At 58.6% G+C, this 17,499-nt stretch overlaps 1 protein-coding gene across 1 annotated transcript in view; it reads right to left on the reverse strand.

The window, feature by feature from the left end:
* The window catches only part of DNAH17 (dynein axonemal heavy chain 17), a gene marked incomplete at its 3' end in the record, with an annotated part of 115,130 nt that overhangs the window by 44,113 nt on the left and 53,518 nt on the right, over positions 1-17,499 (reverse strand). The window contains exons 34-48 of the mRNA XM_082443049.1: positions 17,158-17,318; positions 16,402-16,558; positions 15,204-15,308; positions 13,400-13,557; positions 12,796-12,934; positions 12,388-12,615; positions 11,883-12,020; positions 10,860-10,992; positions 9,115-9,242; positions 8,245-8,393; positions 4,178-4,460; positions 3,904-4,077; positions 3,447-3,654; positions 2,842-3,007; positions 295-397 (exon numbers count right to left, since the gene is read on the reverse strand). Coding sequence (XP_082299175.1) covers positions 295-397; positions 2,842-3,007; positions 3,447-3,654; positions 3,904-4,077; positions 4,178-4,460; positions 8,245-8,393; positions 9,115-9,242; positions 10,860-10,992; positions 11,883-12,020; positions 12,388-12,615; positions 12,796-12,934; positions 13,400-13,557; positions 15,204-15,308; positions 16,402-16,558; positions 17,158-17,318 — 2,430 coding nt within the window. The remainder of the gene's footprint in view (positions 1-294; positions 398-2,841; positions 3,008-3,446; positions 3,655-3,903; positions 4,078-4,177; positions 4,461-8,244; positions 8,394-9,114; positions 9,243-10,859; positions 10,993-11,882; positions 12,021-12,387; positions 12,616-12,795; positions 12,935-13,399; positions 13,558-15,203; positions 15,309-16,401; positions 16,559-17,157; positions 17,319-17,499) is intronic.

A 17,499-nucleotide genomic window follows, 5' to 3' on the forward strand; every position in this document is an offset into this window, starting at 1 on the left:
GTATGGGGCATGATTGGCTGTTTATCTGAAATTCAGATTTGAGCAGGCATCTGTATTTTTATTTGCTAAGTAAGTCTGGCAGCCCTATGGGCTCACAGGGAGAGCTGGCTAGCCGCTCAACACCCGCCCCCCCCACCCACTGGGAATGTCCTGACAGCTTCTGAAAGGCTGGGGCGTTCTCCAGGGAATGCCAGCCCGCAGCCCCACAATCCCAAATCAATGCTTTCCTTCTCATTTGCCAAAGTGAGCCTCGGGCTCCTGCAGCTGACCGAGATGAGGCTGGGTTCTGCCTACCTGAAGCCTGGGGTCGATGGTGAAGGATCCAGCAGTGGGGTTCATGCACGCCACGTACTGACAGTTGTGGACGTCCTTCAGTGTCAGCTTCTGTCGGTCATACCTGCGCGGGCAAGGCCAGCGTAATGTCCTGCTGCCGGCCCCCAGGAGCCACCCCCAGCTCCCCACCCACCCCAGTACTGCCCTGCATATGGTTAAAAAAAAAAACAAAACCTCAAAATAACAATTACATGTGAAATGGCCAATTGTACTTCATGCTTTTAAGAAAAATTTTGAAACAGGAGGCAACAGAGTGGCTCAGTGTTCAGGTCTGGGTTTATGTTCCAGCTCCTCCATTCTGTAGCATCGTGACTCTGGGGAGGCTGGCTAACCCCTCCGTGCCTCAGTATTCTTATCTGTGCAATGGGTCATTATGAGGACGAATGGAGCTAATGCATGAAAATAAACTTAGAAGGGCACCTGAAATAGAGCAAGGGTTCCATAAATGTTTACCATCGCCCCCATTATCACTCTAATTATCAAGGATGATGATGGTGACGATGATCAAATAAGCTGAAGAGGTTCCTCGGTGCCAGGGCACTGCTAACACTTCCAGGGGCTCAGACGAGGTCAAAGGCTATAAAGAGCTTGTACATCTTTCATGTGCCTTTTACCTTTTGGCTTTTCCCCCCACTGTTTTGTTTTGTTTTCTGTTGGGAGTTGGTGCCGGCCCTTGTGGATCTGTGGGGATTCCTTGTATGCCCCACATATGAATCCACTGCCAGTGTCAGGCATTGCAAGTAATTTCTCCCGTCAACTCCATATTGTGCTTGCCCATGGTGTCTCTTAGTGAACAATGTTCCTCAGTTCTCAGGTAAGTCAAAGTAACCATTCTTCGGCCTTCTGGTCTATGCTTTTGAAGCCTAGCTTTGAGAAGTCCTTCCCACTCCCCACCTTTCCCCGGGTCACACTTTCTCCCACCGACGTGGCAGTTTCTCCTCTGGCTTGTGGGTCTGCCCTCCCCGTGGGGCCCGCCTGATCTAGGTGGTTGGGCTGCTCTGTGCTGCTGTTTCTTCTGCACTTGCTGACAGAGCCTCTGAACAGTCCAGCCTTCCCTGTTGCTTGTGGGGCCCCTTTATCTGAAATTCTAGAGGGATCTTCCAAATCTGACTATGCCTCCCCCCTCCTAGAGAGATTCTTCAGGACAAACTCAAGGGCAGGTGTGGACCCAGGGCTGAAGCTTCACTGCTCTTAGGGCCCTCTTAAAGAAGAGTACACCACATCTTAGTTTTGTAACTTTTGCAAGGATGCACGACCTGGTGAGCCCATTTCGAGAGCATGCAACCAGGGCCCGGGAGAGTGAGGGACCACCCCTGGGCCCTCCTGGGCCTCCCAGCAGATCCTTCCGAGGGGACGCGGGCAGCCCTCACGTATCCCTCCTGCTTTGCCCTCGGCCTGCTGCCCTGTCCCTCCCCAGACCTGTCCTGGGCCCTGGCCGTCCCACACCACTTTCATGTCCTCACAGATGTCGAGCTCTCGCAGGGCTGCACGTCAAGTGCGCCCCGCCCCGGCCCAGCTCTGTCGCCTCCCCAGGGAGCCATCCCTAACACCCTGTTCCCACATCACAGCCCACAGCCCCCATGGCTTCACTGCTGTCCTTGCTGGGTTCCTACAGCCCGTGAGCCCTGGAGTCGGTGTCATGTCGCGGGGAAAGGCCAGCCATGGAGTCAGACATGTGGGCTTGCCCTCCAGCTGGGCCTCTCCTCAGGGCTGTGACCGCCAGCAGGCCACTTATCCCCTCTGTGCCCTATTTCTCGGCAGTAAGGGGCAGGCTCCACGCATCCCCTCACTGACTTCTGATGAGATTTCTCGGGTTCCTTTGGTCTCAAAACCCCCAGGTTTGGCCTGGGCCACTTGCCAGGTCATCACGGCACACTTCTTTCAAGTGATACTTGTTTTAACCACACTGAATGTTCTGACCTTTCCAGACTGCAAATGTAAACATGACACCCTCGGCTTTCCGTTGCCCTTGGGAGAAAGTGTTCTCTGTCCAGTGGTCCATGAGTCCTGGGGTCTGGCCGCCCCTGCCCCGGGCAACCTCTCCCTCTGGCTCTCATGCTCCAGCCACGCTGGGATCCTATGGCCCCATCCAGGGGCCACACTCCCTCTGCCCATGGCACCTGCTGTGCCCGAGATGCTCTCCCTCCAAAGTATTGACACTAAGGCCAGTAATGGAGCTCCCAGCTGCCTCCTCCCACCCCGGGTCTCTGACCCAGCCGTTGGGGTCCTCTGTGACTGCTCCCTTCACCCTGGACCTGCACCCCTCTGTCTTCTCTGCCATATGGACACTTCAGTCGGAGGGGTACCTGTCTGTCCCTGCTCCATGGAACTGCAGGCCACAGCCACCGGCCCGGGACCTGGCAGATGCCCAGGGTGTATTTGCGGAATGTATGAGAGGAGGAGACCTTGACCCCCCACCTCTCCCCAGATCTGTGACCCCATCAGCGTGGTCCTGTGTCCCAGCCCTGCATCCTCCCTGTGGCAAACCCCTCCCCCGCCCCCACTCACCAGTGCCTGTGGTCCATATGCTGCCGGAGGAGGGTGTGCGGGGCCACCGTCCCGTACTTGTCCACCTCGGGCATGTTCATGTCGTCGATGAAGTAGACCAGCTTCTTGGTGCCTGGTGGCCCGTAATTCCGCCCCGATTTCTTCTCCAGCGGCTTTTCGAGAACACCTAGAGAAGGGAATGGGGTGACTACCACGTTGCCTGGTAGATCTCAGAGGCAGTGGCCCAAAGGGTAGCCCTGGGGGCACCAAAGACAGGCGGGTTGGACTCCAGCCACCTCAGGAGTAAAGGAGAGGGTGGTGGGCACCACTGGCTCCAGGCAGGGACACAGGAACCTTGCGCTCATCGACCTCGGGGCCACCTGAGACTGGTTAGGAGCGGAGCTCCCTGTGGGATCTGCCACCCTCGTCCCCCTGCTCTGGGCATAGAGAGCAGTGGGTGGGGGCATGGGAAGTGGAGAGGCAGCTGGCCAGCTCCCGGGTCTGCAGTAAGAAAGCACTGTGAGGAACGTCAGGGTGGGACTGGTGGGCAGTCGCGTGCGTCGGATGAGAGTGATTGGGTATGTCGAGGCCAGGCCGTGAGGACCCACGCTTGTCCTCAACCTCACCCTGCAGCATAGCCGAGGTCGTGTAGAAGTTGAAGGGCACGGCCTGCACTAAGTAGTCGTCTGTGCTCAGGCTGTCCAGCTTGTCCCCCATCAGCACCGACTTGCCCGTCCCTGCGCTCCCCACCAGCATCACGGGCCACGACTTCTCTACGAGCAGGTCCATGAAGTAGCGGATGCGGATGGTTTCCGTGGTGTGCACCAGTGAGGCCTGGGGGAGGGGGCAGGAGGATGGGCGGGGAGAGGGAGGAGCTGTAACCCCAGACACACCCGAGCCTCCAATTCCCACCTTCCCAACAAACTTGCAGACCTGGACAGTTTGTCAAATCCCCAGTCTTACTTGAAAGGTCCTATTGTTGAAAACCGTTTGCGACTGGACATCCCACTGAGAAGCGAGTGGGATGGGGCTCTGAGTCCTGCTCCTAAATCGTCATAAATCGGCGCCGCTCTGGGCAGTTACCTGCAGCGGGACATCAGGGTCCAGCTCGAAGCGGGGCACCTTGTCCGTCCACGGCAGGAACTTTTTGGTGTCGGGGTCTATGTAGTAGTCAAAGATCGTTCCCTGCGAGGGGAACTTGATTGTCTTAAACTCGTTGATCCACCATCGGCTGAACTCGACCCGATAATCTACAAGCTGTTGGGAAACAAAATAAAGCACAGAAACGGCCCAGCTGAGAGGGATGCCGGGAGACCGAGTCTGGCTGGCCAGGCACCCGCCGCGGCCGGCTGCTCACCTGGTCCTGGAACATGGCCCCTCCGAAGGCCCAGAAGCAGGCGAACACGAAGTAGAGCTCGTACAGCTCCTTGGCAGAGTCGGGCGGTGCGTTCTTCTCGGTAAGGAGGCACTCAAGCAGGTACAGAATCATCTGGATGACCGTGATCTCGGGCACCGGAGTGATCTTCTTAAACCCGACGCGAAGCTTGTCCAGGCAGGTGGGCAGGTACTTGTCAAAGAGGATCATCAGGTTGGCCTTTTCCGACTGCACCTTGCGCCTCTCAATCCAGCTGCTCACCACCCTGGGGAAGACAGGGAGGTGCCGGAGGACTGGGCCACCAGGTTGGGTCCCCCTGGCGACCCTCCGCTTGGTGAATGCTTCCACGTGATTCTGGTACTCCTGCCTGGTGATGGGGCCGGTCCCAGACCTTAAGAGGATCTGATGAGGGTGTGCTCTTTCCCTGGGATTCTAGCTGTGGGGTGCTGTCCTCCTAGAACAACTGGGAGCCATCCTTCCTACCCCCAAATGCAGATAATACTGAGGACAGTAGAGCTGGATATAGGAGAAGAGGAGAGGAGAGAGAAGTTTCATAACATCATCTGGGGGAGAGAGAGGGAGGGGATGGGAAGGGAAGGGAAGAAAAGGGAAAGGAAAGGAGAGGAGCAGGGACACATCATCGCATTATCTGGACTCCTGGATCCAGCCATGCCTGAAGCATACATGGTGAATTGAGCCAATTGACACATTTAATGGAAGAGTCCAAACCAATACAACAGGCATTCCTGAGGAGCCATGTTGGGTTGTCTGGCACACATACATCTCTGGAGTGGGTGGCATAGAGGTGGCCCACCACGGCTGTGAGGGGTGTGGATTCTAGAGCCCGACTGCCTGGCTTGAATGGGCTCTAGCGTGGCCAGCCATGGCCTCGGGCAAGTTACTCAACATGTCTGGGTCTCAGGTTTCTCATCCGTAAATGGGAGTGGTGATAATCACTCCCATATTTGAAGGACTACCTGGGCTGATATTTTTAAAGCTCATAGAGGGGAGCCTGGTCCACGGTAAGTGCTAAACAAGTGCCTGCTAAAAGCGTAAAGAGCGTCCGGCTCTCTTGCGGGCTGATGAGCTCAGTGAGCTGTCCTTTCTAGGATGCCCAAAACGTAAGCAGTGAAGCTCGCGTTACCCAACGCAGCTCGCCTGCCCTCCGCAGCCCCAGCAGACATGCCTTTCTGCAAGTGAGCGCATGTTCTGGAAGCTCTGCCTCTTACTGCATCCCTAGCAGAACAGAGAACCAAGAGCTCAAAAACTCTGCCCCGTTGCCCCTGGGTTCACTAGGTAACAGAGCAAACCTTTAAACACTCTACGTCCACAAGCAAACACAGTGCAGTTGAGAACTGAATTCCAAATACAGTTTGTCTTCAGAATGGAGACCAATGTGCAAGTCTATACATAGACTGCTGCATTTGCCTTCTATCTTGAAGCTGGATATATCAAATTTTAAATTTTGCCTTGTTAGAGACATTTAGTGCATGCAAATGTGTGCGCTGGCTTTGATCTGGAAAGCCGACCCAGACCCAGACCCAGACCCAGACCCAGACCCAGACCCAGACCCAGACCCAGACCCCGGGAGGACGAGTGGCTTCCCTGCAGGCTCCTGCCCTGTCCCCAGAGGCCACGGGGCCCCTCTGGCCCTGGAGCTTTGCTTCACCTCCCCCTCCTGGATACGCTAGGCCACCCCTGCCTTGAGTCATGGCTGCCCCTGCTGGAGGGCTGCTCTTTCTCTGGGTTGGGGGGCCCTGAGCAGGCTCTCAGCCTCTCCACTTCTCTCCAGCAAAACCCGGGTCTCCTCCTGGTCCCCAGGATGCCACTCACTCTCTTGGTTATCCCTCTGGAGCCCCAAGAACCGCTCCCGGCTGAAGGGTGAGCCTTCGGGTCCCGCCCCTGCCCACCCCTGCTGATCTTCCGCTCTCCTTCCCGCCCCCGCTGAGCGTCCACTGGGCGCCCCTCGGCCCCACCGTCTCCTTCCCGTACTCTTGCGTCTTAGCGGCCCCCGCTCAGACTTTGTTCCAGTTCTCTTGCCTTGTCTGCTGCCCACCCTGGAAACGCCCAGACGTGTGTAGTGGGCAGAATGGGGGCCCCTCAAAAGACAAGTCCACCCCCAGTCTATGAGTGTGGCCTTATTTGGAAAAAGGGTGTTTGCAGATGTAATCAAAATGAGGATCTCGAGATGGTGCATCCTGGATGAGGGTGGGCCCTGATCCAACGACTGGTCCTTATGAGAAGAGGGAAATTAGGACACAGAGGCATGTGCAGAGGGAAGACCACGTGAGACTCAGAAAGGTGGCTGTGTGATGGGGTGATGTGTCTACAAGCCAAGGATTGCCAGCAACACCAGAAGCTGGGGGAGAAGCCCTAGAAGAGATTCCCCCTCAGAGCTTCCAGAAGGAACCAACCCTTCCAACACCTGATTTCAGACTTCCGGCCTCCAGAACCAGTAGAGAAAAAACTTCCATTGTTTGAAGCTGCCCGGTTTGTGGTCCTTTGTCATGGCGGCCACAGGACACTAACAAAGCAGGATGACAGGTGTTGCTGGAGAAGGCGGCATAGTGGTGCCGGGTCTCAGCGGCCCCCAGGCCCCTGTGGGTCAGGCCAGCTCTGGTTCTGTCCCTGCAGGGTCACTGCGCTCATGTACCCGCCCCAGCCCCTGCCTCGCTGCATCGGGAGACGGCGGTCTCACTTCCCACTCGATGCACAGACGCATCGAGCATGAGCTCTCCTCCTCCCCCTCTCTCCCCAGCGGCACACTTGCCTGTGCCTGGAAACACCCATGCCTGCTCATCTCGCCCCAGCTGCTACGAGACATTTCCAGAAAGACCCTCATTACCAGGGCCTCCTCCCAATTCCTCCTGCACGAATTGCCATCTGGCTTCTGCCCCTGTCACGCTAGAAAGCTGTTCTTCCTGAGTTAATGGTGAGCTCCCAGCTGCCAAATCCAGTGGCAACTTTCTGTCTTTGGCTCCTTGACCCTCCGGACATGACCCTCTCGACGCTGCTTCCCTCCTGAAGCTTTTTCCTCCCTGGCTACGTGGGACGTCATCTCCCTGGTTTCCCTTCTACCTGTTCCTTCTCGAATCCTTCAAGGATTCTTCTTCCTCCCAACATCTCTTACCACTCTCCACATCTCTCCGGGAGACCCAGTTTCCCCAGCACGGGGCATCCGAGGGTCAGACACACAGCAGATGCGCAGAAAGCACTGGTTGAATGAATGAATGAATGAAGTGGACGACTGAATGAATGCAGCCAAGGTGTTTCTCCTGAGCCTGTCAGTCCCAGAATGTTGCACTGGGGTTTCTACTCAAGACCACGCAGGATGTCCTGGCGTATAAATTACTAGCCATGTGTCCAAGTACAAAAACATGCCTCCAGGATCAATGGCAAGCCTTCCATTTCTTCAGGTTTCACACATTTCTCACATCCGTCCCTCCTCCCCTGTCGCCAGTGGCCACCCGTCATCCGCTGCCATGAACTGTCCTCGTCACGTCAGAAGGGGCCCCTGTGCCCGCCCTGGAGGGTCAGTCCCTTCCTGCCAGGGGCATCCTCACGCCTCACGCTCCATCCACGAACACCGGACCACCGCCAGTTCCCGGGAACCTCACACTCGCGCCCTGATGCCCCTTAAACGTTGGTTCTCACTTGGAATGCTTTCCCCTATCTGTCTACCTGGAAAGCTCCTTCTCCTCTCGGGGGTCAGCCCCAACTCCAGCTCCTCCAGGAAGACTTCCTGTCTCCACAACAGCCCCAGACCCTCCCTCCCTCCTCCTCAGAGCTCCCTGCATGTGGTACAAACTTCTGTTTTGTTAGTTGCCGTGATGCAGAGTCGCCATGCATGACATCACTTATTCACACGTCTGTCCCGCATCCTTTCATTGCCCCCACGCTGCTGCCTGGGGAGGGCCCAGCACAAGGTATTTATCGTATGAGTGAACGAGTAGGTGAATGAATGAATGCATACACAGGAAACTCTGAAACGCCAATGCCCTCCTTTTTCTCTGCATAGTTTGGAGCGGGAGAACAAAAGCCCAACTCACGGGTTCCACCCTAGGTCGGCCGGGTTGATGTACAGAATGCCAGCTCTGGAGACGGTGGCCGGTGTGGCCGTCCTCAGGTGGCTGATCTCGAACACCAGCCGCATGGTGCGGTTCAGGGGGATCCGCTCATTGCTGGCCAGGGTGAGGACCTAGTGAGGGACACAGGCCTGTGGGTTTCAGCCCCAAAGCACCCTCGTCCTGAGGGTTTCACAGGTCACATCTCAGAAGAGGAGGAGGAGGAGGTTGGGGACATCCCCCGTACCTCCGCCAGCCACCAACCAGCTTCCCTAATCCAGCGACTCCCTGCCGTCCTCGATGCCAGCCCCCCCAGCCCCTCCCACCCCCGGGCCATGGAGAGCGTCCAGATGTGCATGGATGACGTAGGACTTCACTCTGAGGCTAAATTTGCCTTTCAAACCATGACCCCGACCCCTCCCCAGGAATTCTGGGGTTCCCTCCTCCACCCAGTTGAGAATCACTTTCTTAAGCCGCTTCTAGATAATTCTCAACACCGTCTGTGCCTTCCAAGATATTAGCTACCCCTCCGACATTGTGCCACGTGTCAGTCAGACAGGAACGCTCTCTACACCTGCATCCTTTGCCCACGCTGCGGCCAAAAAGCAGGTGAGCCGGGTGCACGTGGGCCTGCATCCTGCGAGGAATGCGTCTTGTGATGGGGGGCGGGGCTTTCCCTCGTCCATAACGCTTTGTGCAGAACTCCAGGCAGGCCCCCTCCTGAGTCCCCATGCACAGCGGGTCCTGTCTGCTGAGTGCGGCAGGCAAGACACGTGGCATGTCCCACATGCTCCCCTCCCCCACGTTACTGCCGTTCTTGGGGGGTCAGCTCTGGGATCCAGGGGCCCCTTGTACCTTGTTGTCATCCATGACAGTGTTGAGGGACTCGATCCACATGGGGTCTATGTCCCCGTCCAGGACAATCCACTTGGGGCCGTCGTGAGGGATGTTGGCCAGGTCCCGCATGATGGTGGAGAAGAGGCCTGTGGGCGGCGGTGGCTCTGTCAGGTCCAGCTCTGGGCGGCTCTCCCTGGGGCCACAGGGGCTGAGACTGAGCTCGCCCCCTCTTGTCCCCTCTGGGCCAACACTGGCCTCTCTCTCAGAGGTGGCCAGTGCCCTACTTCAGAGGGACAGCGGAGGCCCTCAGACAGGAGGGGACCTGGCTCATTTCCTGCCCTTCTCCTGACCCCGAGGACCCACCTTTGTGACTCCACCCCTGACCCTGCCCCCCAACATCCCCCGCAAGTCTGGTCCAGTTCTCAGATTCAACAGCCCTACGTGGAAGGCCACTGCCCCGCCCTGCATCCCTTCACTCATCCCTTCCCTCTTTCATTCATTCACTCAATAAAGGTTTGCTGAGTGGTCTTAAAGAGTCAGGCTCAGGGACTTCCCTGGTGGCGCAGTGGATGAGAATCCGCCTGCCAATTCAGGGGACACGGGTTCGAGCCCTGGCCCGAGAGGATCCCACATGCCGCGGAGCAACTAGGCCCGTGCGCCACAACTACTGAGCCTGCGCTCTACAGTCCGTGAGCCACAACTACTGAGCCCACGTGCCACAGCTACTGAAGCCCACGTGCCTAGAGCCCGTGCTCCACAACAGAAGCCACTGCAATGAGAAGCCCGCGCACCGCAACGGAGAGTAGCCCCCACTCGCCGCAACTAGAGAAAGCCCGCGTGCAGCAATGAAGACTCAACGCAGCCAAAAATAAAATAAATAAAATTAATTAATTAAAAACAAAACAGGAAAAAAAAAAAAGAGGCTCAGAGCAGGGGGTGTGGGGACAACTGAAGCCCCTGCCCACCCCACAGAGCTTGCATCCCAGTGGAGGGGGTGACGACGCAAGATACACGTGCAGAAATAGATGCCAAGTCACAAAAAGAAAGCAGGGAGAGGGGCAGAGGGGGATGTGGCGGGCGGGGGGCCTCTCACAGAGGGGAGACTGGAGCAGAACACCCCTGGATTCCTGTCCCGGGAGGGGGACGCATGGAAGCTTGGGTGGGGCGGGGGTGGGGATGGTCCCCTGGCAAGCAGTACACACCCGCCTCTTCCAACCCCTCCAGTGCCCCTTCCTCCGCCTGGACCACCCTTGGGGCCCCCCATCTCCCCTAGCCCCTCACCTGTCCTTTCTCCAATGTCCCGAGTTTTTTTTTTTTTTATATAAAGCCCAGATCTCATCAAGGCCCTTCCCCAGAGAAACACCATTCCCAGCACCCGAGGCTCCAGCCTGCACTTCAGGGCTCTCCTCCTGTGGACCATGGGGTGGGGGCCCCGTCTCCCCTCAGCCCTGCTTGAGGCAGGTGTTCTGATGCTACGGTGTCCATGGCTTCCCCGGTTCCTCCCGCCTGGGAGAGTGAACCAGCCCCCGTCTGTGATCTTCCTGCTCTCCACAAGCACCATCGTTATGCACCACGCGTATGTGTGGGGCCCCTCACCGCAGCTGGACCCGCTGAGGGTCTCCCTCGGGGGCTCGGCCACGTGCTCACTGCACAGAGGCCGGCCGAGCGGCCACGACAAAGCGGGCCCGCCGTGGACCCAGGCCTGGGACGCCTGCTCCGAGCCCTCGCCCTCTCGGCCCTGCCGGGGATGCTGCTCCCATTACCATCTTTCCACTCCCTGGTCACTGGGTTGATGATGCCGAAGAGCTCGTCACAGGTGACGGCCTTGGGGTCCAGGTCCACGGCGACCGGCTTCCTCTGCAGGTTCTGATAGGTCTTGTTCAGAGACTTGAGGACCTGCGCCGAGGCGGGGGCTGCTCAGTCAGGGCCACATCCCGCACCCAGACCCTGCGCTAGGGCCCTCGTGTGAGCTCCAAGGGCCCTTGAAGACCCACAGGCAGAATCCCTGCTCTGGGCCTGCTTTGCTCTGGCGACACGCAGGTGAGTTTGCGACCCCCAAACAACGTCCAGGAAGACGCTGAAACCCACACGCCGGGAAGACGCCCTGTGATTGTTCCTGTCTGTGCGCAGCGGAGGGCTACTTGTGCCCAGACCGGGTGAAATTCATACTAGTTCCCTGATAATAAAAGTAACGTGCTCGCCGAAGGAAAAATTAAAGGAAGGAAACTACCTGTAATTCTTCCCCCTGCAGAGAAAAGGGTTTCTGAGGACATCTGAGGATGTTTCCCATGGGTATATGTGTAGACGTACATACACACATTCCTTTTTAGAGAACTGGTTCGTATAGTTTCTGCCTTTTAAAAATAACTTGCAGTGAGCGTCCCTCATGTTACATAGTCTTTGGAAATGATCTTTAATAATAGCATAATAGTCCATCCTGTGGGTGACTAGCTGAATACTCGGCTGGTTTAGAATTTTCCGACGTTATAGGTGTCAGTCACGTTGGCCGCCACCCTCTGCTTTCCACCGTGCCCCAGGCAATGGTAGGGGGCGGGGGGACAGGAGGGTGGGGGGTTGGCTGCAGAGAGGCGGGGTGACTGATATCAAGGGGGAATGAGCAGGAAGAGAGGAGGGCCTGGGAGAAGGGCCTCATCGTGGGACCAGGGTCCGCTGGCCACTCCTCGCCTCCTCCTCCGCCCCCAGCTCCCCGTCACAGCTTCCTTCCCGGTCCCTGACACCCTTCCGCCCGGGGTTGCACTGGGCTGGGTCCCCAGGTGGGCATGTACCTGGGACTTGCCACTGCCTGCGTTCCCGATGACGAACACCGAGTGCCTGACTTGCAGCAGTTCCTCCAGCTGCACCACCTTCAGCACGAAGCTGTCCTCCGCCTGCAGCTTGAGCTCCACGATGCTCTGCTTGATGACCTGGGGCAGACGTGTGGGAATGGGGCACTGGGCCCACCGTGCAGCGCGAGGGAGCCCCCTGCCCAGCGGAGAGACCAGAAGGGAACAGCGGCCCTGCCCATGGGGATGTTTACGTGCTCTGCCGTGGGTGCTACCGAGAACCCCGTGCAGGGAATGGGTTTGCCCAAAGCACCCTCCACTTCCTCTCCCGATGCCCCCAGAGTTGCAAGAGGGGCTGGAGAGGCAACTTGTAGCCTCAGGACGTTCCTTGGGGCAGAGGGAGCCGTGCGTGTGTGGCCATTGCCGGCTGGCAGACGTGACCACCACCCCAGTGTGGTACCTGCCACTTAGGCAGGTACCCATCCGGCGTGACCCTGGCTGTACCCACCTTCTCAAAATTCAGGTCCCGTTTCCGAGGCACGTCCATGGCTGGGAAGAGGTCCCCGATGAGCCCCATGAACACGGGCAGGTCGTCGGTGACGATCTTGGGGATGTTGAAGTCTCTGAGCGCCCTCATCAGCACCTGGTCCTCTGCCCGGCTGGGGTCGCCCCTCTTCAGGGAGCCGGCCACCACCAGCACAGACTTGATGGCTCGCAGGCCCCAGTCATAATGATCCTGCGAGTGGAGGGCAGGGGCGGGCGGGCGTGAGCGCGCCGGCGGGGGGGCCGGGACCGAGGCCCGCCTGCCGCTGGGACGCGTGGAGGCTCCACCAGGCTGTCTGGGAGGCGTCCGGGCCACCTGCGTTTGTAACCCCTGCCGACCCCAGCTCTGCGGGCCCAGGACGTTGTCACACACCTGCTTTGACAGCAGCTCTTTGCACAAGGTGTAGAGCGTGATGAACTTCCTGGCCAGAAGGCGGGCCTCCAGAAAGCCCTCAGACACCAGCATGATCTCGCATATCAGTTCAAAGTCGGGGACCACCATGGCGCAGGGCCTGAGGGGGTCAGCAGGGCCTGCTTTGGCTTCTCCCCCTCTTCCAACCATGCCCCCACCTGCCCCTTGTCACCTAGAGGCACACCTCACCTGCCCGGAGGAGTACAGCGTCACAGGCTGAGAGTCCAGGCGCGGACCCGGGTTCCCAGGCCCCCACCCGCCGCTTGGCTCCGCTCTCCGCTTCGCTTGTTCCCCCTACACCCTGCACGGGGCGTCTCCAGGCCCTGCATCCCTTTAACTCAACTCCTCTGAGAGTCACCTGAGACCTGTCCTCCCTCCTTGGCCGGTTGTGGCTGAAACGGGACCTCCACCCCAGGTGTCAGAGGCCCTGGCGGGCTGGTCCCTCTCACTCGGGTCTTGTCTCCAGACTCCTCCTCTCCCACAGCCCCCTCTGGTCAGCCTCGCCCTCTGCCCTCCGCAGCACCCTCCTGGGCACTTCCTCATGCCATCCCCACCCACTACACACCTGAACAAGGCCTTTAAGTTCTCAGGCAGCTCCGTACGTCCGGCGTACCCGGGGTTCATGGTGATGAAGAGGCCAACAGTGGGGATGAGGCTTATCATCTCTCCCAGGAAATTAAACGTTTTTTTCTTGGCCCGAATTGCATCTTGGATACATTTTACCTAAACACCGTGTACACAGACGCGTTCACGTGGGAATGACCACCTTCGACAGGCTGGACAGATCTTTGTTTGTGCTAAAGCGTGTGGCTGTGAATTTGCAGAGGACCTTCCTGATTTTTCTTTTTTTAAATCAAACTTTAAACTTTGATACAATTGTAGATTGACATGCAGTTGTAAGAACGAACGTGGAGGGGATCCCATGGGCCCCTCCCCGGCGCCCCCCAAGGGTGACCGTAGTGCACCATCACCGCCAGGACAGCAACATGGAGATGATGGGACATTTCCGTGACCTCAGGTGTTGTCACCCTCTATAGCCACCCCCACCATTCTCCCACCCTGCCCTCCCCTGACCCTCTGCAACCACTCATCTGCTCCCGTTTCTGTGATTCTGTCTTTCGTGAACGTTAGTAAGCAGGATGGTACAGTGTGTCATCTGAGATGGGCTTTGGTCACTCAGCGAGACGCCCTGGGGATTCCTCCAGGTTGTGGTTGTTCCTTGATATTACTGAGTGGCGTTCCACCCCCTAGCCGTTCTGTGTGTCCCGTTCCTGCTCGGGCAGTGTGACCCGTGGGAGGGCTGATGGGTAGCCATCCCCACATCAGAAAGTCAGCCCCAGGTGAAATCTGAATTCAGGGACCATTAGCTGCCTTTGACCCTCGGTGGGGCTGAGCAGCTGCAAACCTCCAAGCCACCACTGGAGGGCGCCCTGCAGCCACAGTTTAAGCCCTGACCTACGAGCCTGGGGCTTTGGAGCAAAGCTCACGCCTAGTTGTCCAGGACTTTCCTCCCAGACTGGTCTGCAGCGTGCGGCTCACAAGCCAGCAGGGCAGGGGCTGGCGGTGGGACCCCCTCCCCTCCACATGGAGCCTCTCCTAATGTTCCATTCCAGTTCCTGCTCCTCCATCTGAGTCAACAGAGCTCTACGTAATTATCCTGGGGTCTGTGCACTGACTTTGGGGGCGGGGGTCCCCAAGGCAGCCGTCAGCATTGCCCATGGGTCCAGGGGGCACTGGCTGCCCTCGTCCTCTCTTTGCTGTACTGACCTCCAGCCCCAGGGCTTGGGGATAGTTCCATGTCTATGCCGAGGTGGGGAAACAACAGTGGACGAGGCCAGCTACCTGCACTCACCCCTAATCCTGTCAGCAGACCCATTCTACAGATTAGAAGATGAAGGCACAGAGAGTTCAAATAAAGCCCAGAACTAGGCAGTCCTGCACTCTGTCATGGGTGTTTCCAAAATACTCGGGCTCATTTCTTCCTTCTCTCCCTCCCAGCACCCTTGTCTAACTGATAAACTCCTAGACATCCTTCAATGCCCAGCTCCATTGGTAGTTGAGACAAAGCCCTCTGTCCTGGTCCCCTAGGCAAAACTGATTATCCCCTTGTCTGTATTCGGTTACCTATGTGCCACTGGGTCTGATCCTTACTGTTTTCCTTCTGTGTGCCCCACCAGACTGTGTGCCCCACCAGACTGTGTGCCCCACCAGACTGTGGGCCCCTGAAGGACAGGGCTGGGGTCCCGCTCACCTTTGTGCCACACCCCCAACTCAGTGAGGCTGACCTGACCCTACAGGAAAGCTGACGAGCCCCAAGCCGGCAGGGCAGTGGGTTCCCGTACGTGACCCAGAGACCACGTGGGCCCTACCTGTACGGCGATCACAGACAAGACCTCCACGGAGATTCGATTAAACTCATCGAAGCAGCCCCAGGCTCCGGTCTGGGCCAGGCCCTTGTAGATGTTGCCACAGGACTAGAAAGGGTGAGATGGGAGAAGCACGCGTGGAGAGCCCTGCCGGGAGCCCCTGCCTGCCCCATCAGTCCCCTGGCCGAGGGTCAGGCTTGGGAACTTTGGGGCCCTCAGAAGGCTAGAGGCAGGATGTTCACTCCCTGGGAGGGTTAATACTGCCCGGGGCCAGGTGCCAGGAAGAGCCCAGACACTCCCTGGCATGGGGGCTTTGCCTGGGCTCAGATAAGCGAGTTTGTGTAAAGTTCAGCCCTTGCATTTTCCACTAGCACACAAGAGAGGGGGCTTCCCTCTAAGGTAGGGGGACGGACGGCAGGCCCCAGCTGGATAATCAGGATGATTCTTCAACGTTTATATACAGGATTCCTTCTGGGAGGATCCAGTTTCAGATTTCACTTTTCTAAAACCCAGGAGGCCAGTGTGGGCTGTGGCCTTGAGAGTCAGACGGGGCAGCTGTCCCCACCCTCATCCTCAAGATGGGGTCCCCTGGACTGTGGGGCTCTGATGGGGGTGGGGCAGGGAGGCCCCCTGCAGGCCTGAGCTCCTGATCTCAGTGTCCCCCCGCCCCCCAGGGGCTGCTCTGACCTGACCTCCATGGTCACCTGTCTTCTGGGCCCTTTGAGAGCTGTGGCTGTCCTGCAAAGTCTCCAGTGACCGCTAGGACCCGGCCCCTACCCTATACCCGTCCCCATGCTACCCCGCCCCCCAAGCCCTCAAAGGTGCTCACTCTGTCTGGTGCCCCCAGTTGCCGGGGACAAGCTTGGAATGTAGGTTGGGAGGGGTTACCTCCCTGGGGGGAGGCAGGACGTTTGGGGCTGGTTGTGCCCACCCTGAGAGCCTCTACCAGACACGCTGGTCATGCTGCGGACGCCCAGCCTCCCAGGAGGGCCAAGGCCGCCAGTGGGGGCACCACTCCTCAGCCTGTCCGTCTGGTGGACGCCGTCAGCAGACTGGGGAGCTGGTGCCTCCTGCCTGGGTCCGGCCTGTGGTGCCCACACATCTAGAGCTCACTTGGGGCATGGAGGCTGTGCCTTCTGAGGGGGGGCCCTGGGTGGTCCTCCCTGGGGCCGTCCGGCCCCCCCGGGCCTGGGCTGCGTACCTTGTAGTCCATCTGTTCGGAGCAGTTGAAGACGTAGACCATGGTGCCCAGGGCTCTGCCCAGGTCCTTGGTCGTCTCTGTCTTGCCAGTCCCGGCGGGGCCAGCGGGGGCTCCGCCCATGATCAGGTGGAGGGACTGGGTCAAGGTTATGTAGCATCTGCAAAGGACCTCCGATCACCTCGCGGACGGCAACCCCACAGCCGCCCACTTCCTTTCACTGTGGTTCAGTGACACCCCCCGAGCCCCAAGGAGGCACCAAAGGGAGCCGATGGGAAGCACTTGTGACGTCACCAAAGAGCAGACACCGTCTTGCAGGGGCGGATGCCACATGGGGGCTGTACCCAGCAGGGCGTTAGAGGAGGAGGGCACTGCCTAACGTAAGAGTCACATCACAGGCACTGACGGTTCGCTCTGAGCAGCTGCTGGTCTGAGTGCTTTCTGCTGTTAAATGACTCGCTTGACCCTCAACGAGCTGCTGAGGATTTATAAAATAACGTCCCCACTTCGCGGGTCCTCAGAGAGGCTGAGCAACGCCCCCAAGGCCATACAGCCAGTGTCGGAGGGAGGGAATAAGACCATGGCCCCCGGGTCCGGGTGCCTGGCCGGTAGCAGGACTGAATCTGACCCAAATGCCCGGACCCGTCAGCCTCAGCAGGGCACGTTCGGGTCTGACGGCGCAAGGACTCACGGGGACGAGCCCAGAGAACAGTGTGCGTTGCTCAGGGCCAGGCAGGAAGGCGGCCGGTGCGTCCTCACCTGTCGGTGAGCGGGGTGATGACCAGCCGTGGGGTGTTGCCCAGGTACTCGTACGAGTACTGGATCTGGGCATCGCAGATGTTGGCAAAGCAGTGCTTCTTCTCCTCATCCCAGCGGTGCCGCAGCTGGGACTGCCAGGTGAAGGCCTGGGAGCTCTCCACCTGCGGGAGGAGCAGGCCGGTTTGCCTCCTGGTGGTCCCTGACCCCGGGGGAGCCCCCCGGCCTCCTGCTCCTCCCGTGGTGCCCACGTCAAGCCTAACTCCGTGCGCCACTGAGTCTCGCTGAACCATGGGCGCCCCTGATTGGGCTGCTTGTCCAATCGCTTACCAGGGGTGAGACTAA

The sequence above is a fragment of the Balaenoptera physalus genome (assembly GCF_965194825.1).
Source record: "Balaenoptera physalus genome assembly, chromosome: 20".
In the NCBI taxonomy this organism is placed as follows: domain Eukaryota; kingdom Metazoa; phylum Chordata; class Mammalia; order Artiodactyla; family Balaenopteridae; genus Balaenoptera; species Balaenoptera physalus.